This window comes from Pseudophryne corroboree, chromosome 9 (assembly GCF_028390025.1).
Source record: "Pseudophryne corroboree isolate aPseCor3 chromosome 9, aPseCor3.hap2, whole genome shotgun sequence".
NCBI lineage: Eukaryota > Metazoa > Chordata > Amphibia > Anura > Myobatrachidae > Pseudophryne > Pseudophryne corroboree.
The window spans coordinates 183,724,779-183,749,828 of NC_086452.1; the positions used below are offsets into that span (position 1 = coordinate 183,724,779).

General features: G+C 44.3%; 1 protein-coding gene across 1 annotated transcript in view; it reads left to right on the forward strand.

Moving 5' to 3' along the window:
- LOC134956863 (dimethylaniline monooxygenase [N-oxide-forming] 2-like) overlaps positions 1–25,050 on the forward strand; it is a 105,752-nt gene that overhangs the window by 77,793 nt on the left and 2,909 nt on the right. Inside the window, exons 5-7 of the mRNA XM_063938756.1 lie at positions 6,789–6,988; positions 19,928–20,274; positions 22,833–22,905. Of these exons, the coding sequence (XP_063794826.1) occupies positions 6,789–6,988; positions 19,928–20,274; positions 22,833–22,905 (620 nt within the window). The remainder of the gene's footprint in view (positions 1–6,788; positions 6,989–19,927; positions 20,275–22,832; positions 22,906–25,050) is intronic.

A 25,050-nucleotide genomic window follows, 5' to 3' on the forward strand; every position in this document is an offset into this window, starting at 1 on the left:
CTTGTAACCAAGCTCACGCAAACCACCCCACCAACTCCCTCAGTGTCAATTTCCTCCTTCCCCAGGAATGCCAATAGTCCTGCAGGCCATGTCACTGGCAATTCTGATGATTCCTCTCCTGCCTGGGATTCCTCCGATGCATCCTTGCGTGTAACGCCTACTGCTGCTGGCGCTGCTGTTGTTGCTGCTGGGAGTCGATGGTCATCCCAGAGGGGAAGTCGTAAGCCCACTTGTACTACTTCCAGTAAGCAATTGACTGTTCAACAGTCCTTTGCGAGGAAGATGAAATATCACAGCAGTCATCCTGCTGCAAAGCGGATAACTGAGGCCTTGACAACTATGTTGGTGTTAGACGTGCGTCCGGTATCCGCCGTTAGTTCACAGGGAACTAGACAATTTATTGAGGCAGTGTGCCCCCGTTACCAAATACCATCTAGGTTCCACTTCTCTAGGCAGGCGATACCGAGAATGTACACGGACGTCAGAAAAAGACTCACCAGTGTCCTAAAAAATGCAGTTGTACCCAATGTCCACTTAACCACGGACATGTGGACAAGTGGAGCAGGGCAGGGTCAGGACTATATGACTGTGACAGCCCACTGGGTAGATGTATGGACTCCCACCGCAAGAACAGCAGCGGCGGCACCAGTAGCAGCATCTCGCAAACGCCAACTCTTTCCTAGGCAGGCTACGCTTTGTATCACCGCTTTCCAGAATACGCACACAGCTGAAAACCTCTTACGGCAACTGAGGAAGATCATCGCGGAATGGCTTACCCCAATTGGACTCTCCTGTGGATTTGTGGCATCGGACAACGCCAGCAATATTGTGTGTGCATTAAATATGGGCAAATTACAGCACGTCCCATGTTTTGCACATACCTTGAATTTGGTGGTGCAGAATTTTTTAAAAAACGACAGGGGCGTGCAAGAGATGCTGTCGGTGGCCAGAAGAATTGCGGGACACTTTCGGCGTACAGGCACCACGTACAGAAGACTGGAGCACCACCAAAAACTACTGAACCTGCCCTGCCATCATCTGAAGCAAGAAGTGGTAACGAGGTGGAAATCAACCCTCTATATGCTTCAGAGGTTGGAGGAGCAGCAAAAGGCCATTCAAGCCTATACAATTGAGCACGATATAGGAGGTGGAATGCACCTGTCTCAAGCGCAGTGGAGAATGATTTCAACGTTGTGCAAGGTTCTGATGCCCTTTGAACTTGCCACACGTGAAGTCAGTTCAGACACTGCCAGCCTGAGTCAGGTCATTCCCCTCATCAGGCTTTTGCAGAAGAAGCTGGAGACATTGAAGGAGGAGCTAACACGGAGCGATTCCGCTAGGCATGTGGGACTTGTGGATGGAGCCCTTAATTCGCTTAACAAGGATTCACGGGTGGTCAATCTGTTGAAATCAGAGCACTACATTTTGGCCACCGTGCTCGATCCTAGATTTAAAGCCTACCTTGGATCTCTCTTTCCGGCAGACACAAGTCTGCTGGGGTTGAAAGACCTGCTGGTGAGAAAATTGTCAAGTCAAGCGGAACGCGACCTGTCAACATCTCCTCCTTCACATTCTCCCGCAACTGGGGGTGCGAGGAAAAGGCTCAGAATTCCGAGCCCACCCGCTGGCGGTGATGCAGGGCAGTCTGGAGCGACTGCTGATGCTGACATCTGGTCCGGACTGAAGGACCTGACAACGATTACGGATACGGACATGTCGTCTACTGGCACTGCATATGATTCTCTCCCCATTGAAAGAATGGTGGAGGATTATATGAGTGACCGCATCCAAGTAGGCACGTCACACAGTCCGTACTTATACTGGCAGGAAAAAGAGGCAATTTGGAGGCCCTTGCACAAACTGGCTTTATTCTACCTAAGTTGCCCTCCCACAAGTGTGTACTCCGAAAGAGTGTTTAGTGCCGCCGCTCACCTTGTCAGCAATCGGCGTACGAGGTTACATCCAGAAAATGTGGAGAAGATGATGTTCATTAAAATGAATTATAATCAATTCCTCCGCGGAGACATTGACCAGCAGCAATTGCCTCCACAAAGTACACAGGGAGCTGAGATGGTGGATTCCAGTGGGGACGAATTGATAATCTGTGAGGAGGGGGATGTACACAGTGATATATCGGAGGATGATGATGAGGTGGACATCTTGCCTCTGTAGAGCCAGTTTGTGCAAGGAGAGATTAATTGCTTCTTTTTGGGGGGGGGGGGTCCAAACCAACCCGTCATATCAGTCACAGTCGTGTGGCAGACCCTGTCACTGAAATGATGGGTTGGTTAAAGTGTGCATGTCCTGTTTTGTTTATACAACATAAGGGTGGGTGGGAGGGCCCAAGGACAATTCCATCTTGCACCTCTTTTTTCTTTTCTTTTTCTTTGCGTCATGTGCTGTTTGGGGAGGGTTTTTTGGAAGGGCCATCCTGCGTGACACTGCAGTGCCACTCCTAGATGGGCCCGGTGTTTGTGTCGGCCACTAGGGTCGCTTATCTTACTCACACAGTCAGCTACCTCATTGCGCCTCTTTTTTTCTTTGCGTCATGTGCTGTTTGGGGAGGGTTTTTTGGAAGGGACATCCTGCGTGACACTGCAGTGCCACTCCTAGATGGGCCCGGTGTTTGTGTCGGCCACTAGGGTCGCTTATCTTACTCACACAGTCAGCTACCTCATTGCGCCTCTTTTTTTCTTTGCGTCATGTGCTGTTTGGGGAGTGTTTTTTGGAAGGGTCATCCTGCGTGACACTGCAGTGCCACTCCTAGATGGGCCCGGTGTTTGTGTCGGCCACTAGGGTCGCTTATCTTACTCACACAGTCAGCTACCTCATTGCGCCTCTTTTTTTCTTTGCGTCATGTGCTGTTTGGGGAGGGTTTTTTGGAAGGGACATCCTGCGTGACACTGCAGTGCCACTCCTAGATGGGCCCGGTGTTTGTGTCGGCCACTAGGGTCGCTTATCTTACTCACACAGCTACCTCATTGCGCCTCTTTTTTTCTTTGCGTCATGTGCTGTTTGGGGAGGGTTTTTTGGAAGGGACATCCTGCGTGACACTGCAGTGCCACTCCTAGATGGGCCCGGTGTTTGTGTCGGCCACTAGGGTCGCTTATCTTACTCACACAGTCAGCTACCTCATTGCGCCTCTTTTTTTCTTTGCGTCATGTGCTGTTTGGGGAGGGTTTTTTGGAAGGGACATCCTGCGTGACACTGCAGTGCCACTCCTAGATGGGCCCGGTGTTTGTGTCGGCCACTAGGGTCGCTTATCTTACTCACACAGCTACCTCATTGCGCCTCTTTTTTTCTTTGCGTCATGTGCTGTTTGGGGAGGGTTTTTTGGAAGGAACATCCTGCGTGACACTGCAGTGCCACTCCTAGATGGGCCCGGTGTTTGTGTCGGCCACTAGGGTCGCTTATCTTACTCACACAGCGACCTCGGTGCAAATTTTAGGACTAAAAATAATATTGTGAGGTGTGAGGTATTCAGAATAGACTGAAAATGAGTGGAAATTATGGTTTTTGAGGTTAATAATACTTTGGGATCAAAATGACCCCCAAATTCTATGATTTAAGCTGTTTTTTAGGGTTTTTTGAAAAAAACACCCGAATCCAAAACACACCCGAATCCGACAAAAAAAATTCGGTGAGGTTTTGCCAAAACGCGGTCGAACCCAAAACACGGCCGCGGAACCGAACCCAAAACCAAAACACAAAACCCGAAAAATTTCCGGCGCTCATCTCTACTACAAACAGCATAGTACAGGGAGGGAGCACACACCACATACAGCACAGTACAGGGAGGAGGAGCACACACTACATACAGCACAGTACACCGAGGGGGAGCACACACTACATACAGCACAGTACAGGGAGGAGGAGCACACACTACATACAGCACAGTACAGGGAGGGAGCACACACTACAAACAGCATAGTACAGGGAGGGAGCACACACCACATACAGCACAGTACAGGGAGGAGGAGCACACACTACATACAGCACAGTACAGGGAGGAGGAGCACACACTACATACAGCACAGTACAGGGAGGGGGAGCACACTACATACAGCACAGTACAGGGAGGGAGCACACACTACATACATCACAGTACAGGGAGGCAGCACACACTACATACAGCACAGTACAGGAATGGGAGCACACACTACATACAGCACAGTGCAGGGAGAGGGAGCACACACTACATACAGCACAGTACAGGGAGGGAGCACACACATGGAGGGAGCACATACAAGTAGTGAAACAGACACAGGGGACCAGCACAGCGATATCGGTCCCAGTGGCCAATCCGCCCCTGATTACATACATAGCCACCACTTTATTACATGAGTAGCACCACATTACATGAATAGCACCACATTACACGTATAGCTCTGCATTACATGTATAGCACCGCACTACACGTATAGCACTGCATTACACAAATAGCACCACATAACACGAATAGCACCACATTAGAGGTATAGCACTGCACTAAACGTGTTGTACCGCATTATACGAATAGCACCATATTACACATATAGCACCTCATTACACAAATAGCACCACATTACATACATAGCCACCACATTTCGGCTCTCATTCCGAGTTGATCGCTAGTTGCCGTTGTTCGCAGCACAGCAATCAGGCTAAAAAGTGGCATTTCTGCGCATGCGTACGGGCCGCAGTATGCACGTGCGAAGTAATTTCACACAAAACTATGCAGTTTTAAACAAGGTCGAGCAACGCTTTTCTGTCGCTCTGTTGATCGGTGAGTGATTGACAGGAAGTGGGTGTTTCTGGGTGGTAACTGGCCGTTTTCAGGGAGTGTGCTAAAAACGCAGGCGTGACAGGTAAAAATGCAGGCGTGCCTGGGGAAATGGGGGAGTGGCTGGCCAAACGCAGGGCGTGTTTGTGACGTCAAAGCAGGAACTAAACAGACTGAAGTGATCGTAGGTTTGGAGCTGCTCAGAAACTGCATGAAAATTTTTATGAGCAGTTCTGCTAACCTTTCGGTCGCACTTCTGCTACGCTTAGATACACTCCCAGAGGGCGGCGGCCTAGCGTTTGCTCTGCTGCTTAAAGCAGCTAGCGAGCGATCAACTCGGAATGAGGGCCTACATACGTAGCCACCGCATTACATAAATAGGCCCATCATGATGGACACACATTGGGCAGCTATAGGGCTGAAGGACTTTGCATTAGAGATTGTTCCAGGGCTGGCTGTGAGTACAGCTTGATCAGCTGACATCCTGAGAACAAGGTACATCCTGCTCCTGTCCGGTCCCCAAACAAAACACTGTGACCGGGGACGCCCTAACTCTTACACCATCATGATAATGCAAATAATGTAATTAAAAATAACCTCTCTGCTGGGTCCCCTTCAGTGCTCATTTGCCGCTCTGGCCAGTTCAGTGAGAGTGCGGGATCTAGGGTGGTGACGGGTGTAGTGAACTCGGCTCCGACCATCGCTATGCTGCTGCTCCCTGGCCGGGCTCGTTGAAGAGACCTTTGGCCGGGGCCAGAGAGAGGATGCTGCTGGGCTGGTTAACTTTCTCCAGGTCCCCCATTGGTAGAATAGCTTCACCACTTTCCATGGCTAGTGGCACATGGAAGTGCCCGCTAGCCTAACTTCCGTATTGCGTTCCAATGAACCGCAAGTACTGGAAGCAGTGTGAGCCAGCCCAGCCTGAGTGTGAATCGGACTGGCTGAGTGGTATATGGAACCGGCCCATCAGAATCTGTCATGGTATCCTGGTGGGCCATTCCGCCCGTGAGGGGACAGGACTACGATGATGAGATTAAGCATGAATCACGTCACGGGTCCCCTTGGCCCACCCACTTGTGCTTTATTGTGCGCAGCTTAGGGGGAGTGTGGTGGTCTGGAGGGGCATGCAGGAAACTTGACCGCCCTTCTGGGGGTTATGGGAGTGTCACCAAATTTTCATGAGCGTCCCGGATGTTCCAGAAGGGGGATACATACAATATCCTGGCTGATGGGATGCTGGCGGTCGTGACACTGGCATCCCGATGCAGAGAATCGGGTAAGTATGGTTACCCTCCACACTTACCCCGTAACCCTTCTTTCACGCAGCCTAACCCTAAACGCCCCCCACAGCCTAACCCTCCCCAGTGGTGCCTAAACCTAACCCCCCTTCCCGTAGCCTAAACAAAACCCTCCCTTCCCTGCAGCCTAACCCTAACCCTCCCTAGGGGTGCCTAACCCACCCTCCATGCAGCCTAACCCTACCTCTCCCGCAACCTAACCATAACACTCCCTCCGCAGCCTTAACCTAACCTCCCACCCTGCTGCTAACCAATATGGTGTCTTGGCAGAGGTCATTCGAGATTCCAACACCAGAATCTATCCATGTCAGGATGCTGACGCCGACATTCCTAACAGTGTAGTTATTCCGGTTAGAGATGAGCGGATTCGGTTTGCTCATCTCTAATTCCGGTGTCTGCATTCTGACAGTGGGGATGCTGAACACTGGTATCCTGAATGGATCCCCCGGAGGGTAGGCAAGTACAAACTATTGTTCATTGGATCTCCAAACAATATCACTCTGTGCTTCGGGAAAATATATGTTCTGTCAAAAAAAAATTATTCTCTAGTACTTCCACCTACATTAATACTATTTATTTTTATTAATAAAATAGGTCGAATGTGAAAGCAGAAGCTAAATAATGTAGTAATTAAAAATTTACTGACATCAGAACCTGTTGTGAGTTATTTTCTCCAACTACCGCTATATTATTAGCTAATATTTATCATTTTCATATTATGTTCTTAGGTTTATCTTAGCACGAGACATGGATCTTGGGTGGTCAGTCGAATTGCTAGAGGTGGCTTCCCTATTGACATGACGATGTCAAGACGCTATTCCATGTGGTTAAGGAACATGATGCCAAATATTCTTGCTGCCAAGATAAGTGAGAGGGTTATGAAAGGTTGGTTTGACCATGCAAACCTTGGCTTGGAACCTAAATTCAGGTACATGAATTTAAACTTTATTTTATTATTTTTGCTCTAATTGAGATTGTAAAATGTTTGTGGTTGTTACAGTATATATTCTTTCTTACTCGATTTCTAAACTAGGTTCACTATACAGGGGAGGCATTTGATATGCCGGCTGTCGGGATCCCGGCGCTCAGCATACCGGTGCCGGGATCCTGACAGCCGGCATACCGACAACTATTCTCCAGCTTGGGTTATCCACGACACCCCTGGAGGGAGAATAAATATCGTAGCGCACCACCGTGCCCGCAGCATGGTGAGCGCAGCGAGCCCGCAAGGGGCTCTTCTGTGCTCACCCCGCTGCCGGCATGCCGGCGGTCAGGATCCCGGCATCTGCATGCTGGGTGCCGGGATCCCGTGCGCCGGCATAAGGTAGTAGAACCCACTATACAAATATGAGATAATAAAATATATATATTTTTTAAATTTAAATATAGTAGAAATCATTAGTGCCTACTTTATAAAATAATTGGAGATCATATGACTCCCCATCTGAATGAAATATGGCATGCAGAAGCATGGATAGTGGCAGCACAAATATTGGTAGAAATTATATGGTAGAAATTACCTAGGAGCATAGGCGTGCGCACAAGGGGGTGCCTGATGCGCACAAGCACCCCCTAATGTTCGGCACCCCCCAGTGGCGGAACTAGCAAGCGGTGGGCCCAGGTGCGACAAAATGCTTTGGGCCCCCCCCCATCCCATCCAAGTCCACCCCCTCACCCCTTGAGAGGATCTGGTGAGGGGGACCTGCTCAGGGCCAGAGAAATGGATACCTAGCAACAGTGCCGTAACTAGACATTTTAGCACTGTGTGTAAGAAACAGCATCGGAGCCCCACCCCTGCATGCAAAACAGGGGCAGTGCGTGCCGTAGGCGCGCGCAAAAATACATAGTGGCGTGGCTTCGCGGGGAAGGGGTGTGGCCACAAAATAATACCAATTCCTAAAACGGTGCACAGTAGTCTCCATTCTTCAAATTACGCCGCACAGTAGCACCGCTACACCAGGTAGAGACCCTTTTACACCTTACAGCTAACAGATTCCTCATTTTACACATTACGGCAGACAGCGTCCCCTTTTTCCACATTACGGCAGACAGCGTCCCCCTTTTTATACATTACGGCAGACAGCGTCCCCTTTTTACACATAACGGCAGACAGCGTGCCCTTGTTACACATAGCGGCAGACAGCAGGCACTTTTTACACATTACGGCAGACAACATACACTTTTTACACATAGCGGCAGACAGCGTGCCCTTGTTACACATTACGGCAGACAGCGTGCCCTTGTTACACATTACGGCAGACAGCGTGCCCTTGTTACACATTACGGCAGACAGCGTGCCCTTGTTACACATTACGGCAGGCAGATCCCCCCTTTTTACACGTTGCGGCAGGCAGTCCCCCCTTTTTACACATTGCGGCAGGCAGTCCCCCATTTTTACACATAGCGGCAGGCAGTCCCAACAAATAAAGAAAGAAAGAGACAGAAAGAAATAAAGAAAGAAAGAGACAGAAAGAAAGAAAGAAATAAAGAGAAAGAAAGAAAGTAGAATCATACTTACCCTCTCCGCTGGCTCAGGCTCCTCATGCAGCTTGACGATTCCCGGGCAGTAGTCGAGGTGGAGGAGGGAGCCGCAGCAGCGCTGTGTTATTGGTGGAGGCGCTGCTGCTGCTGCCCCCCTGCTTCACTATAGGCTGTTCTCGGAAGACAGCCTATAATGAAGCAGAGGGGCAGCAGCAGCAGCGCCTCCACCAGTAACAAAGCGCTGCTGCGGCTCCCTCCTTCACCTCCGTCCTCCTCCTTCCCCCGTCCGCGCCGTTGCTCTTCTCCTCTGTGGGCGGCTGTGCGCTGCGGGCAGCGGTTGCCCGCAGCGCACAGCGGCATGTAATGAGTCAGTTTGACTCATTACATGCTTGGGCCCCTGGACAGAGGCGGGCCCCAGTGCAACGCACTGCTTGCCCTGCCGGTAGTTCCGCCTCTGGCACCCCCACACGCCACGCTTGTCTTAGCACAGTAATCGCTGAGCATGTGATCTGCAGAGCCCAGCCTGCAGCCCATTTCCACTGGCCACCTCCCATCTCTGTGCCCGGCCCCCACTGCCTGCTGATAATGCACTTTACTGGTCGGTGCCAGCGGCCTCACGTCTCCTTGCGATGTAACGTGATGATGTCTGCCCACGCTCAACTCCCGCCCACACCCGTTTACCTTTAGCCGCGGCCTCTCAGTCCTAGTGTGTCGCCGCACCACGAGCAGCATTCCTCTAGGGGGGACTGGGATCTGCTGCCATTCTGCTGAGATTTACTTGTCAGTGCACGTTCAGGTCGGCTGGCGGGCAGACGGGGAGCAGGTGTCACAAGAAGTGTGCGGGTAATTCATAATACTTCCGCTCAACGTGGCACTGCTGGTCCTTCATCTCCCATGTTTCTTCACCAGGTGGCGGAAGCCCGGAGATTGATTGATGTTTAGTGCAGCAGTCAGTGTGAATGTGGCTCATACTGTGTGGCGTAATGTGAATGTGGCTCATACTGTGTGGCGTAATATGAATGTGGCTCATACTGTGTGTTGTAATATTAATTTGGCTCATACTATGTGGCGTAATATGAATTTGGCTCATACTGTGTGGTGTAATATGCATTCGGCTCATACTGTGTGGCGTAATGTGATTTCGGCTCATATTGTGTGGCATCATGTGAATTTGCCTTATACTGTGTGGCATAATGTGAATTTGGCTCATACTGTCTGGCGTAATGTGAATTTGGCTCATACTGTGAGGCATAATGTAAATTTCGTCTCATACAGTTTGGCAGAATATGCATTTTGGCTCATACTGTGTAGTACAATGTGAATAAAGGGCACTACTGTCAGTAGCTGGTGAGCATGGGGACATGTGTGACAAATGCTGGTGTCCTGCAGAGAAGGGGTCTGATGGCATAGAAAGAGGCAAATGTGGCTCTGACACATGTGTAAATTTTAAACTTTATGTTATATTAAAACTCAAATGTTCGTCCACCTAAATCTCCCTTACTTTTCAGAGTGGTCTACTCAAAATCAGGGTGTAGGTGCTGGGAGGGTGCAATTTGTGGGGTGTGTTGGGTGGAGGGAATGCATATGCAATTAGGCCCACCACTCTCTAGTTCCGCCACTGGGTCAGGGATAGGTTGGGTAACTGTAAGCAGCGATAGGGTGCAGCGACAGCTAGGACTTAGGGATAGGCCGTAGTGGAAAGTCAGTACTGGCTGGTGGTCACAGCATAATGTTTCATTTTATTTCTCTGGGGTGTATTATATCTACTTGTATTATTAGGAACCAAGGAGAAATTAGATTAAGCCATTTGATTTTACTGAGAGAATGTAAAATAGTGCTAGACATGTTCCTAGGCGGCGCTAGACATGCCCAAAACGCAGTGCTAGACACGCCCCTCCTGCGGTGCACCTCCTAATAAAATTAGCTGCGCACGCCTATGCCTAGGAGTTCTAAGCCCATGGAAAGCTAAAGGTCATAGTTTAAGTGTTTTAATATATGCTGAATACTCATTGTGTTCATCACTGTTCGACATTAAATCCCAACCATGGTCCACAAGGCATACTATTACCACTTTCACATTGCATTCACAGGTTGCACCCGGGAATTGTACACGGGTCTTTCCTGGGTGCGCCCTGCCATGACACCCCTTTCAGACTGGCAATGCGACCCGACATTATGCCGACCCCTTTCAGACTGGCAATGTGACCCGGCATTATACCGGGTCGAGTTGCCATTGGGGGCAGGAGTGGAGGCTGCACTGGTATCATCAAGGGAGGGTGTGTAGGAGGTGCTTGGAGATGAGATCATCTCCTCCATACTGTGAACGGGACCCAGATCGCATAAACCCGCGTTACCCGTTCACACACCACGCCTGACCAGGTAATAACTCAGGAATAACCCTGCTTTATTCCAGGGTTGAAATACCAGGTCAGGCGACTTAGGAATTCAGCACTTTCCCCTTTCACACCGCGCATCAACCCATGTCGACCTAGCAATTTACCGGGTTATTTGTGCAGTGTGAAAGAGGTAAACAGTCCAGGGGTATATTTATTAAAGTTTGATTTTGGAAACCACTTTAGGAGTCTTCAAAATTGATTGAAATTGATTCCTTTTTCTAGTTTCTAAACTTTTTGTAAAAGCCCTTATTTATTAAAAAAACGATTTTGCATTCAATTTTCAAATCGAATTCAGTGTGGATTCATGTTTGTAAGGGATTTTGAGTTGATTTTATGAAACCCTTCCTAAATCGATCCTCAAATCCCCATTGAAATCCCTAGCAAAATTAAATTTAAAATCGAATAGAACTTCCTCATTGCGTCCTATTGGTCCAAATGTATCACATGCACACTAATTAAAGGGCAAGCTCTATTTTTACATTGTTTTATACATGAAAACATAACTGTTGATTAAAATTTTGTGTTTGTTTATTTTATTAACACTGCATTAAATGCTTTTGGGTACTTAAAAAGTTATCACTTTCAATGTCCTATCATTAGAATGGGTTTAGAAGCCAAAATCGAATGTCTAACATCATGCTAAACATTTGGGGATTTGAGGTTCGATTTGGAGTTCGATTTAGAGTTTTAATTCAAATCAAACTTTAGTAAATGAGGGAATTTCATGTTGGTCTATGAGAAAACATTGATGTTTTTCAGAAATTCAATTTCTATTGGGATGTCAGTTGAATCTGCGTTTAGAATCGATTTGAAATTCGATTTGGATTTTAGTAAATCTATTCAACCAAAATCAGATGGAAATCAAGTTAAAACAGAATGCCAAATCCCTTGAATCACCAAAATCGAACTTTAGTAAATTTTGCCCCAGGTATCAGTGATACCTGTGCTTGAGCACATGTGGCTTAATTAGTTCCTCAGTTATTTGTTTTAACTGCATGTGCTGAAAACTGGATATCACTAAAACCTGCACTGTTGGGAATGCCAGCTGTACTGTGTCGCCCTTGTGTAAACAATGTCACCATCTACCTGTGCTTTCTGTAAATGAGAGATTCATGTAGAGTTGGAACTAAATCCAACTCAAAAGAAATATGCACTTTTCAGTACTGTGCAAGGACATAGTTACCATAGGTGCTGGGAGTTCAGCTGCTATGGAGCCCAGACCTGAGAGGGGCTTACTTTCCACGAGTTATATACATTTTTCACCATTGGGTGATACATAGGGGCTCTTAGAAATATTTGCCTTGGAGCCTACAATATGTCTAGTTGTGCCCCTGGACCTGCTCATTATAATGTGATCTAAAATGAACTGGAGGGCATTATATGTTATATAATATGAACTAGGGCACTGTAACGTGGTGCAATATGAAGTGTATGCACTATAGTGTGGCATAATATGAACTGGGAACACTGTATGTCATAATATGAATTATGAATATACTGCTGTACAATGTTACATAATATGAACTAAGACACTACTATGGTTCATAAAAAGAAGTAGGGCACTATTATGGGGCATAATATTAACAACTGCTGCGGAGAGATGTCTCTCTAGAAGAAGTGTGACTTAAAGGGGCTCACAAAGTTCTGACTACTCCCTTGGTACTGTGTATCATACTTGCCTACTCTCCCCAATTGGTCTGGAGGCTCACGAAAATTGGGTAATGCTCCCACATCCCCCTCCCTCAGGAAAGGTAGGCAAGCTTCCCCGAGTCGAATGCAACCACCTGCATCCTCACGCAGCACCCGTGAAACGGGCAGACTGAGGAAGCTAATGAGGCATTCGCAGTGAATCTCGTTTTGATGCACCCAGACCCCCCCCCCCCTTTTCCAGAGCCCCGTCCCCAGTCCAGCCGACATGGATGCTCTCTCCCAGGTGGAGCAGCCTGAATGTCAGCAAGCCTACACAGTAAAAGGAGTACATTTCAGTCTTTATGCAGACTGGGACGTATCTCCTTGTTGTTCTTCTCCATTCTTGAAGAGGTGGGGTAAGATGGGGCAGGCTGGTATAGTCCCAATACAAGATACAGGTACCAGTCTTCTTTTTTCTCTCTCTTTGATTATAATAAGAATGTATTCATACTCCTTATGTTCAAGAGTTAAAGTGAGCTGGAGCTGCAACCAAGTTCCGCCTCCTCGGGCCCACCCAACTCAGGATTTCAGCCCGGGAGATGCCGAATGCCTACTGAGATTTTGTTACCAGTGAGCGCCTGGCTCCTTCCCCACAGCAGCAGCTGGAGGCAGGCGTTCACTCCTAAGCTCCAAGTTTTGGCTCCTGCAGTGTGCACTATGATAGAGACATCATAACATCTCTCCCATAGTTCCGAGGAGCAGTTGGCCAGACGGTCAGCATCGGTCGGATGCAGGAGCGAGGCTTCAGTTAAGTATTCTGTTTTTTTTTTTTAGTGTAAGGGATCCTACTACTTGGGGGCACTACTACAGGGGGAATTATTACTAGGGGCACTGCTAAAGGGGGCATTTCCACTGGGGTCACTACTATTGAGGGCCCTACTACAGGGGAATTACTACTGGGATCACTACTACAGGGTGCACTTCTAATGGGATCATTACCACTGGGGCATTACTACAGGAGGCACTTCTAATGGGAGCATTACCACTTGGGGCACTACCACAGGGGACATTACTACTAGGGACACTGCTACAGGGGGCACTTCTAATGGGAGCATTACCACCGGGACACTACTACAGGGGGCCCTACTACAGTTGTCATTATCACTGGGGGCATTACTACTAGGGGCACTACTACAGGGGGCATTACTACTGGGGGCACTTCCAAAGGGGGCATTACCTCTGGGGCACTACTACAGGGGGCATTTTTACTGGGGGCACTACTAATGGGGGCATTGCATTTAAAGGGTACCATTCCTGGGGGCTCTGCATAAGAGGCACCACTTCTGGGGGCACTGCATAAGGGACACCACTCCTGGGTGCACTGAGTAAGGTGCACTATTACTATGGGCTCTGCATAAGGGGCACTACCACTACAGTGGGCATTGCATAAGGAGAACTACCACTAGAGTGGGCATTGCTTAAGAGGCACTACTGCTGTGGTCTTTGTATAAGGGGCACTACTGCTGTGGGAATTATCTGTATTAGGGGCACTACTACTGTGTGTAAAAAGGAACTACTGTGTGTCATAACATGAATAAGGGACACTATAATGTGGTGTAATGTGAATCAGGGGCACTATGGGCCTAATTCGGACCTGATCGCTAGGCTGTGTTTTCATACAGCCTGTGATCAGGTCTGAACTGTGCATGCGTATGCACTGCAATGCTCAGGCGTGTCGGTCCGCAGTGACAGGGAGGACCGAGCAGCGACGGGATGGTGCGAGAAAAGTGATCGCACGGGCGATTGCAAGGTGACTGACAGGAAGAGGCCATTTGTGGGTGGCAACTGACCGTTTTTAAGGAGTGTCCGGAAAAACGCAGGAGGGACCAGGCGTTTGAAGGGAGGGTTTCTGAGGTCAGCACCGGCCCTGATCATCACACTGGAAGAGTAAGTCCTGGGTTGTGCAGAGACTGCACAAACTTCTGTTTGTGCAGCTCTCCTGCACATGCGATCGCACCCCTGCCCGCGATTTCCCCCTCCCCCATGTAGGCAGCAAATACCGGATTGCAGGGATGCAAGAAACGCACCCTAGAGATCAGGTCTGAGGGCCTAATTCAAAACCTGATAGCTATGGTGCGTTTTTTGCATCCCTGCGATCAGGTAGTCGCCGCCTACAGGTGGAGAGGGAAATCGCTGTGCAGGGGTGTGATCACATGTGCAGGAGAGCTGCAGAATTAGAAGTTTGTGCAGTCTCTGCACAGCCCAGTACTTACTCTTCCAGTGCGATGATCGGGGCCGGAGCTGATGTCAGAAACCCTCCCTTCAAACGCTTGGTCCCTCCTGCGTTTCTCTGGACACTCCTTAAAAACGGTCAGTTGCCACCCACAAATGGCCTCTTCCTGTCGGTCACCTTGCGATCGCCTGTGCTATCGCTTTTCTTGCACCATCCAGTTACTGCCCGGTGCACCCCATTGCTGTGGACTGACGCACCTGCGCATTGTGGTGCATACGCATGCGCAATTCAGACCTGATCACACACTGTATGAAAATGCAGCCTAGCGATCAGTTCTGAATTAGGCCCTATGGGGGTCATTCCGAGTTGATCGCACGTAGCAACTTGTTGCTGCTCATGTGATCAACTTTACGCCGCCTATGGGGGAGTGTATTTTAGCATGGTAGGGCTTTGATCACTTGTGCAGCGCTGCTATGCTAAAAAAGTTTCCTGCAAAACAAGACCAGGGTCAGACTTACTTACCCTGTGCGACGGATCCAGCGACGAAGGTCCTGGGATTGACGTCAGACATCCGCCCTTCAAATGCAATCAGTTCAAAATACAATCAGTTCTAGTGCTCATATAACCTAGGCTGATGGGACAAGAAAAGTTTAGCGTCTGCCCAAAATTGCCACTACTAGCACCAGGCTATGCTAGCCAGGGGACAGTACAGTAGGAAAACCCACAGCTAGTACTATAGTACCAACGAGCCCTAGGTGTGACAGCGTCAGTTATCTAGGCCCTCCAACCAGTCTTTTTAGCACTAGGGCTATTATTCCCGATGGGTGTGGGTTAATATGTTATATATGTGTTAAAGGTATAGGTTGGCCCTGGCACACTACAGGTCCAATTGTGCTCAGGTCACCTTTAAATAGTTGGGCATGATTTGGTATCAGGTATTATAGTAGGGGAACCCATAGGAAACAGCGACCACAATATGGTCACATTCAATATCAGTTTCTATAAACAGCCCTATACTGGCTCAACTAGGACTTTAAACTTTAGCAAAGCAAATTTTGAAAAGATGAGGGTATTTTTCAGGGATATTGAATGGGAAGGTTTGTTTTTAGGAAAAAATACTATGGAGAAATGGGAGGTACTAAAATTCCTGCTAGCTAAAAATACCCTCAAATGTATTCCTATGAGTAGCAAACAAAGGAATAAAAATCATAAACCGATGTGGCTTAACAAAAAGATTAAGGAACTTATGGGCAAGAAAAGGCGAGCATTTAAAAAATACAAATCTGACGGGGAAGCAGAGTCATTTCAGCACTATAAGGAATGTAACAAAATTTGCAAAAAGGAAATAAGAGCGGCTAAAGTAGAAACTGAAAAACTAGTAGCAAAGGAAAGCAAAGCGAATCCCAAAAAATTCTTTAAATACATTAATAGCAAGAGATTAAAGAAGGAGAGTATAGGCCCTTTAAAAGACAAGTTGGGAGTCTTAAGCAAAAATGATAATGACATAGCGGACACACTAAATTAGTTTTTTTCAACAGTATTCACTCGTGAGGACCCAATTCAGGGACTAACGCACAATCTCAATAATGAGACTATCACACTGATAGGTACTTATTTAAGCGAGGAAGTAGTCTCTGACCGATTAAAACATTTAAAGATTAATAAATCACCAGGGCCCGATGGTATTCATCCAAGGGTTCTAATGGAGCTTCACTCTGAACTGGCAAAACCGCTATCTTTGATCTTTAAGGATTCAGTTATATCAGGTATGGTTCCCAAAGACTGGCATATAGCGGAAGTAGTGCCTATATTCAAAAAGGGAAGTAAAGCTGAACCAGGTAATTATAGACCAGTTAGTCTTACATCTACAGTGGGGAAAGTATTGGAAGGTATTCTAAGAGATAGTATTCAGAAGTTCCTTGAAACCAATAAGGTCATTAAAAGGAATCAACATGGGTTTATGAAGGACAGATCCTGTCAAACCAACTTACTTGGCTTTTATGAAACAGTAAGCGCAAACCTAGATCAGGGTAAAGACGTGGATGTAATCTTTTTAGACTTTGCCAAAGCGTTCGATACTGTACCACACATGAGACTTATGTACAAGCTACAAGAATCAGGGCTAGGAAGCACAATATGCACTTGGGTCAAAAACTGGTTAGATAATAGGAAGCAGCGCGTTGTGGTTAATGGATCTTTTTCAACTTGGACTGAAGTGCTAAGTGGTGTGCCGCAAGGCTCAGTATTAGGACCGCTATTGTTCAATATTTTCATTAACGACCTAACAGAAGGTCTAGAGAGCATGGTGTCAATTTTTGCAGATGATACCAAATTGTGTAAGGCTATAAATACAGAGGAGGATGCCGAGTCTCTTCAGAACGACTTAGTTAAATTAGAAGCATGGGCAGCCTAATGGAGAATGCGCTTCAACACAGACAAGTGTAAGGTAATGCACTGTGGTAACAAGAACATGAATTACACCTACCTACTAAATGGGGTAAAATTAGGGGATTCTGTACTGGAAAAGGACTTAGGTGTCCTCATAGATAGCAAGCTAAGCAGTAGTACCCAAAGTAGGACTGCAGCAAAGAAGGCTAATAAGATATTAGCATGCATAAAACGGGGTATTGATGCTAGGGACGAGAGTATTATACTCCCGTTATATAAATCACTAGTGAGGCCACACCTTGAATACTGTGTACAATTCTGGGCACCGTACTACAAAAAGGATATCCTGGAGCTTGAAAAGGTACAGAGGAGGGCGACCAAACTAATTAAGGGCATGGAGACGATGGAATACAAGGAAAGGCTTGAAAGACTAGGCATGTTTACATTGGAAAAGCGGAGACTAAAAGGGGATATGATCAACATCTACAAATATATAAGGGGACAATACACAGAGCTTGCGCGGGACCTGTTTTTGGTTAGATCAACACAGAGGACTCGTGGACACTCGCTCAGGTTAGAGGAGAGGAGATTCCGCACAATACGGCGTAAAGGCTTTTTCACGGTAAGGACAATACATGTTTGGAATTCCCTGCCCGAGGGAGTTGTAATGGCGGAATCTGTCAACACCTTTAAGAATGGGTTAGATAAATTCCTAATGGATAAGGATATCCAGGGGTATGGTGCATAGTCATGCATTATAGTTACTATAAATAGGGATAAAATGTAACGGCTGACAGCAGCATCAGTCAGAAATTTTAGTCAAATCATCATGCATAGGAGACCACAAATAGGTTGAACTCGATGGACAATTGTCTTTTTTCAACCTCAGATACTATGTTACTATGTTACTATGTAGTGCTTATAGTAATACAAGTTCCAGCATACCCATGGTTGTCAGGGCATGCTATCACTTAAAAAAACACAAGTCAACCAAGCTCTGCCTTTCAGGGCACACTGGGATCTAAAGTGCTCTAAGAAGAAATTGTGAATGCCCCACCCCACAAACAGATTTTGATTCTTATAAAACATATTTCTAATAAATAAATATAAAAATGCACAAACTCTCTGCATTCACTGAATTTCGAAGGGTACTCTTCAAATCCATGTAGACATCCATGGCTTGGCAAAATAAAAATCCTTATGCCACAAAGACTTGTTCCATGCCAAGCTGTGATGCAATTGAGTTAGAAGTGCCAAAGCGCCTCTATTTATACAGTGGGAATTTCCAAAATCTGAGTCAGACCATGGGTACTGTATTTCATATGGTGTATCTTATGGTATACATGTATCCTATACAAATTACAGAACATAACAAAAAGATACATTAGAAGTAATATACTGCAATTGAATATATCATGCAAATTACATATTTTATTCATGCAATTTATGCCTACATTTTTGGAGTAAATTGTATTCTACTATACATGAACTCGGGACAATGCTTGGGACAATGGATAATAGAGATCTGAAAGTCTATTCGGAAAGATGTGTAATTATGTTTCTAGTCACTAGGCCAGAGGTTCCCAAACATGGTCCTCAAGGCATCCGGACGGTCCTGGTTTTAAGGATAACCAAGCTTGGGCACAGGTGACAACATAATTAGTACTTAAATCAATTTAATTTAACATCTGTGCTCAGCCATAGATATCCTTAAAATATGGACCATTAGGGTGCCTTGAGACCGCATTTGGGAACCTCTGTACTAGGTGTGTCTTGTCATTTTTCATTCAAGCAATTTATTAACATGGTAGCTGGAATCTGCAGCAATACCTTTCTTGGTCAATAATATTTATTTTTAATAATCCTATTTTTTTGACCTATGAACACATCCACTACTTTGCCCAGAATATGCAATCCAGTAAAGTGACCACCATATGCACCATGGTGACCTAAATATGCAACCTTACCTCCTAAGTGTCCTCTCTATATGTTCACTGGGTTCATCCCAGGGCTTTTTAATTAATGCCTCTCTTACGCCTCATCTCTAGAGCTGCACCTCCTCTCTGAAATGCTTAGTTCCTGAAAAGATTGTTTTTAGAAAAGCTTACCTTCATTCAGATTGTTTGCTTTGTCACTACTTCTTCCTTCTGTTAAGACACTCTCACAGCCCCAATCTTCATCATTGTTTCACAACTTACATTATATTTGCATACCCCTCTCAACATGACCCTCTCCAGGAGAATGCTCTGTTCCTGGACTTCCCTCTTAATTTATTATTGCCATCATCTGTGATGAAACATCTTTCTTATCCATCAACCTGTTCAAAACAGGTGCCGGCAATCATAAATTAAGAGAAAAGTCCAGAAGCAGAGCATTTTGTCCCTCATGGAGAGGGTCATGTTGGTAAGTACAGTATGTATTTGCTGTTTTTTTCCCCTTTCATTTAGACAGGGTTTTGCAAACTTGATCCTCAAGGCACAACCTAGCAGCCTATATTCTAAGTATATCCATGCTTGTACACAGATTTTATAATCAAATTGACTAAGGTACTAGAAAGGTCAACTGTGTTTAATGGATATTCTTAAAACCTGCAATGTTAGGGTGCCTTGAGGACCAAATGTGGGAACCACTGCCTTAGGTACTACTTATATATTTTATATTGTTACCTAATTCCTAATATTGTATCATGTTTAGTTTTAAATTTAAATGTTGACTATATTTCTTTGTATTTTCTCAAAAGGCTAAAGCATCCTATTGTAAATGATTACCTCCCGAGTCAAATATTACAGGGATCAATCAAAGTGAAGCCGACTATTAAGTCATTCTCTGAAACATCTGTCATCTTTGAAGATGGAACTGAGGCTGAAGTGGATGAAATAATTTTTGCTACTGGATACACCTCAACATTCCCCTTTCTTGACAGCAATATAATCAAACTTAATGACAATGATGTATGTTTGTATAAATCTGTGTTCCCACTTCATTTAGAAAAGCCAACACTTGCTTTTCTAGGACTAATCCAACCCCTAGGGCCTATTATGCCAACAGTTGAACTCCAAGCTCGTTGGGTCACAAGAGTTTTTCGAGGTAAGTGCATGCATATTTATCATTTATTTCGGATGCATGTTTAATAGGGATAGTATAGGTAATGCTGCCGTAGTGGAGTTGTATAGGATTTGTATGTATGATAGAGCCAGCATATATATATATATATATATATATATATATATATATAAATATATATTCTGTATATATAATCCAAACATAAAATAATAATAAAGGCACTTGCATATACAGTAGCTGCTGGTTTGAAAATTGATATATATTGCAACAGGGTCAGGGGAACAGATACCATCTCCTGCGGTAGATGGCAGGATGCAGCAGCAGCTGAGAGATTACTCCATAGTCTCTCCTTTTCCCCAAGTAGTGTGAGAGAACAATGATCAGGCTGACAACATTTTTCACACACCCCTACATCTGAAAGTCCTAATTAGCCTTCTGTGATGCTAAAAGCCCAAAGACCTGAATTGGGCCTAAGTGGATGAAGAACTTGCCCTCTCTTCTCACATCCAACCCCAGGACCCTAATCTGTTTCTTGACCAAAAGCCAAAATCTCTCAGCAGAACCAACACAATATTCCTGGGGTTTTAAAACACATAGGTAAGAAACCTTGGACAAATATACAGTACCTGCCTTCCACCACTATTCCAGTGATCTTGTCACAATATATTTCACTTTGTTATTGCAGTTATTAAAACAATAGCAATCTGGAACAGAACTAATATTGATTATAGATGCCTAGAAAAAAATTCTGTGGCCACAGAGAATATAAAAAATCACAAGTTCAGTCTATTGCAAATTTGCACTATGTACAGTATGCAGGAAAAACAATTAGGGGGTATTCAATTAGTCACGGCTAATTGATCCATGGGTGGTATTCAATTATCCCTGATAGCCAGCACTATCCGAGATTTTGTTTTACCTTCCCAGTTTCATGATAGCAGGTACATTTAAACTGCAAAAAAAAAAAAAAAAGGGGGCATTTATTGAATTGCCTGATAAAAACATCTGGCAAAAATTTGTGATAAAGGCTGTTTTTTTTTTTTGTGCTCAAATTTACCATGATCAATTGAAGTCCCATGTACAGTTAATGTTTATTAGTATGCTGAGCATAGCAGGAGAAAGAAAAGAGGAGTATCCATTGCACTGGAACGGATTTTGCCCTTGTTTTAAGTTGCATACTTTTAATTTTGTTATTTCCCTATCAAAATAAATCTATATCTGTATGTTAGATCAGCGGTGCTACCACAGATCCAGAAGAGTAGGTACAAAAAACTAACACAAGACGATCTCTTAGGTGCATAAAAATGTGATTTCAAATATACCTTTTATTAAGTTACATTTAAAAAGCATTTCATTGATGTGCTTGGGTCATGCAAAATATGTTAAAATAATAAGATGAATTGAGTCTGTAAAGAGAAGAAATAACGTGAATTTTTTTTTTTACTAGAACAACTGCCTGCCTGCTTATCTCTTTATGTTTTGTTTCTTTCATTTGAATTCAAGTTCCTTCTTCTGTGTCTGTTTGCTCATTATCGAGTGAATACTCTTGTAATTCTTTAGTAACAATTATATGGCTATGAGAAAAAAGTAGCAATATAAGATCCAATTTGATCTGAACTACTTCAGAAATTGACTATGTATGTGGAAGGATAAAACATATCCTTAACCAGCTCTTGATTGTATCTTTTCAGTTATTTGCTGGCTCTCTGCCATAAGGCTGACGTGATCTGGTAAATGTTACACAGAAGCGGTTTATTTGCTAAGGATATTAATCAGAGGCTGTTATTTATGCTCCATTCATGTGTCTCATATAATCACTTTTATTCAATATAATAGTGTGTGCTGGTGTCTGATAAACTACTTGTTATTGTAAGATACCGTTATCATCTGATTGTATAGTTAATTGTCACACATCTGTCACAAAGAATTGTGTCAAGTATGCGTGGTCACTTAAAGTATATTCCCCGATGTAGAAAGTGTTGTACTGGTTCTTTAACTGCAAATATGAGTTGCGTATCTCTCACTAATTTGTGTCAGATACAATGAGATTGCGAATAGACTGAAAATAGATTTATACAGTTATTTGGACTATTCACATACTGGTGAGATCTTTAAAACCAATCAGGGGTAATTCTTATTTTATTAGATGAACTAACACATGCAGTCTGAAGATGTTCATAAAGGGAGGCATTCCTAATCCCAGTTGTTGGGATCCTGGCGCTCAGCATACCGGCGCCGGGATACCGACACCTGTTCTCCCTCTTGGGGTGTCCACGAAACCCCTGGAGGGAGAATAAATAGCGTGGCGCACGTAGCGTGCCACCATGTCCGCAGTGTGGCGAGTGCATCGAACCCGCAAGGGGCTCTTTTGCGCTTGCCCTGATGTCGGCATTCCAGCGCATGGCATCCCGTGGTCAGGATTCTGACCGCCGGGATGACGGGTGCTGGTATATAGATACCAACCCATTCATAAATATGAGTAATGCGATTCAACAAGAAATTGTGCAGATTTCATTTATGTTACCTTTCATTATTGTTTTTTTGTTTACCATACTTATAAAAAAAACTATTTTTTTTCACAGGTGCTGCTTATCTACCATCTGTGAGAAAGATGGAGAACTATGTTGTAAAAAGCAAAGACAGGAAGAACAAATGGTAAGTGTGTACATACAGTTATTACATTTATGGCATATTATGAATGTTGCAAGTTATGTATACCTACAGATGTGTCCTCATACAGCCAGCCTCAATACGCTATGCAGTGTGAGATGAATGTGATGAGTGAGCTGCCAGGTCCTGTGCAACTCTATGACACATGAGGAGACTGTGCTGATTCATTTCATATGTGTGTATCGGAGTGAACAGAGATAAAGTACCAACCAATCAGCTTGTGTCATTATTCAAAATAGCCTGTAACATGGTAATTAGGAGCTGATTGGCTGGTACTTTATCTCCATCCACTTTATCTCTCTACAAGACATAGTACATAGAACCCTGAGTCTGTATACAGAGCAGAACAGAACTTGTATTGGAAAAAAGCTGTATCTGCTACATTGTAGTACTTTGTATACAGATTCAGAGACTCAGCACACAGATATATACATATATCAAATTAATCAAATTAAAATATATCAGTACAGTCTCCTCATGTGTCCTAGTCACATTGTGTAGATGTATTTTTGGCTAAATGGAAGCAAAAGAGAAACCCAATGCTAGAAGATTCTCATGCAATCAGAGGCAACATTAACTAAAGTTTGATTTTGGTGATTCAAGGGATTTGGCATTCAATTTCCATTTGATTTCCATTAGATTTGGATTGAAGAGATTTACTTAAGACCTAATCGAATGTCGAATCAATTTTAAAGCCAAATTCAACTCACATCCCAATAGAAATTGAATTCCTGAAAAACAGGAATGTTTTCCGATAGCCCAACAAAGAATCCCCTCATTTACTAAAGTTCAATTTGAGTTCAAAATCGAACCCTACATCAAACCTTAAATCCCCAAATGTTTAGAATGCTGTGAGACATTCAATTTGGCTTCTAAACCCATTCTAATGGTATGAAATTGATAGTGATGACTTTTTAAGTATCCAAAAGCATGAAGGGCAGTGTGGAAGTAGTAATAGTAGATGTCCAAGATTATGGTATGTTGTGCACCTAATTGCACAATGCAAATCATCATCTAACTGAGATAACCCTGGAGGATCAATCGGAGCACCATCAGCAGCTTCATGAGTTGAAAAGTGCACATATTTATACTTATAGACATACTTATTCTGAAATGTGCAATAGATAGCACAAGAGCACAATATTGGGCAATTTGGATGATAAAATGAATTTTAAAATCATGAGTGTTGAAATTGTGTATCCTGGTTCGTCCCATAATGCCTACATCCTCAGCAATTCATCCCTGTCTGCAAAAATTCTTGTGGGACAAATGCCAGAGGGATTGTTGTTGTGTAAGATAACAGTATGTGCTAATAAAGCAGCTATTAGTAAATGTTACTATATTGTTCTAATTTTTTCCCCTTCCTCCGAAAAAGGTTATTTTGGTTATGGCTCTTCAAATCAAATGAAATTGTCAAACTCCTGCTGAGCATAAGTATAAAGAGGCACATAGCCACCCAACCCAAGACAGAGTGCACCTTTGGTTTATTTAAAATAAATTATTTGGAAGACATTATTATATCAATTTGCAAAATTGTTCAATATTGTGCTCTGCTGCCACCTATTGCATATTCGCACATTATATAAACCACTCCCCCCAGATTCTGCAAAAAACAGGGAGCAGAGGTTTTGTTACCAAAAAAATGTGAACACATAAAGGTGAAGGCAGGCAGGTAGGTAGATTAGGACTAAGTTTATTACCAACTATTTCATCTGTATTGTTTTAGAAATGGGGGAAAAAAAAACGCAACATTTTAATGACCAGTTATGTTTTCATGTATAAAACAGTGAAAAGAGAGAGCTTCTCCTTTAATTAGTGTGCATGTGATACATTTGGACCAATAGGAAGCAATGAGGAAGTTCTATTTGATTTTACATATGATTTTATTGGGGATTTCAATTGGGATTTGAGGTTCAATTTAGGAAAGGATTTCATAAATTCAACTCAAAAATCATTCAACATCGAATTCGATTTAAAAATCGAAGGAAAAATGGATTTTTAGTAAGTAAGGGGTTTTTCAAAAATTTTAGAAACTCAAAAGTAATCAATTTCAATAAATTTTTAAGATTCATAAAGTGGTTTTCAAAATTGAATTTTAGTAAATATATCACTTGGTATGATACAAACTGT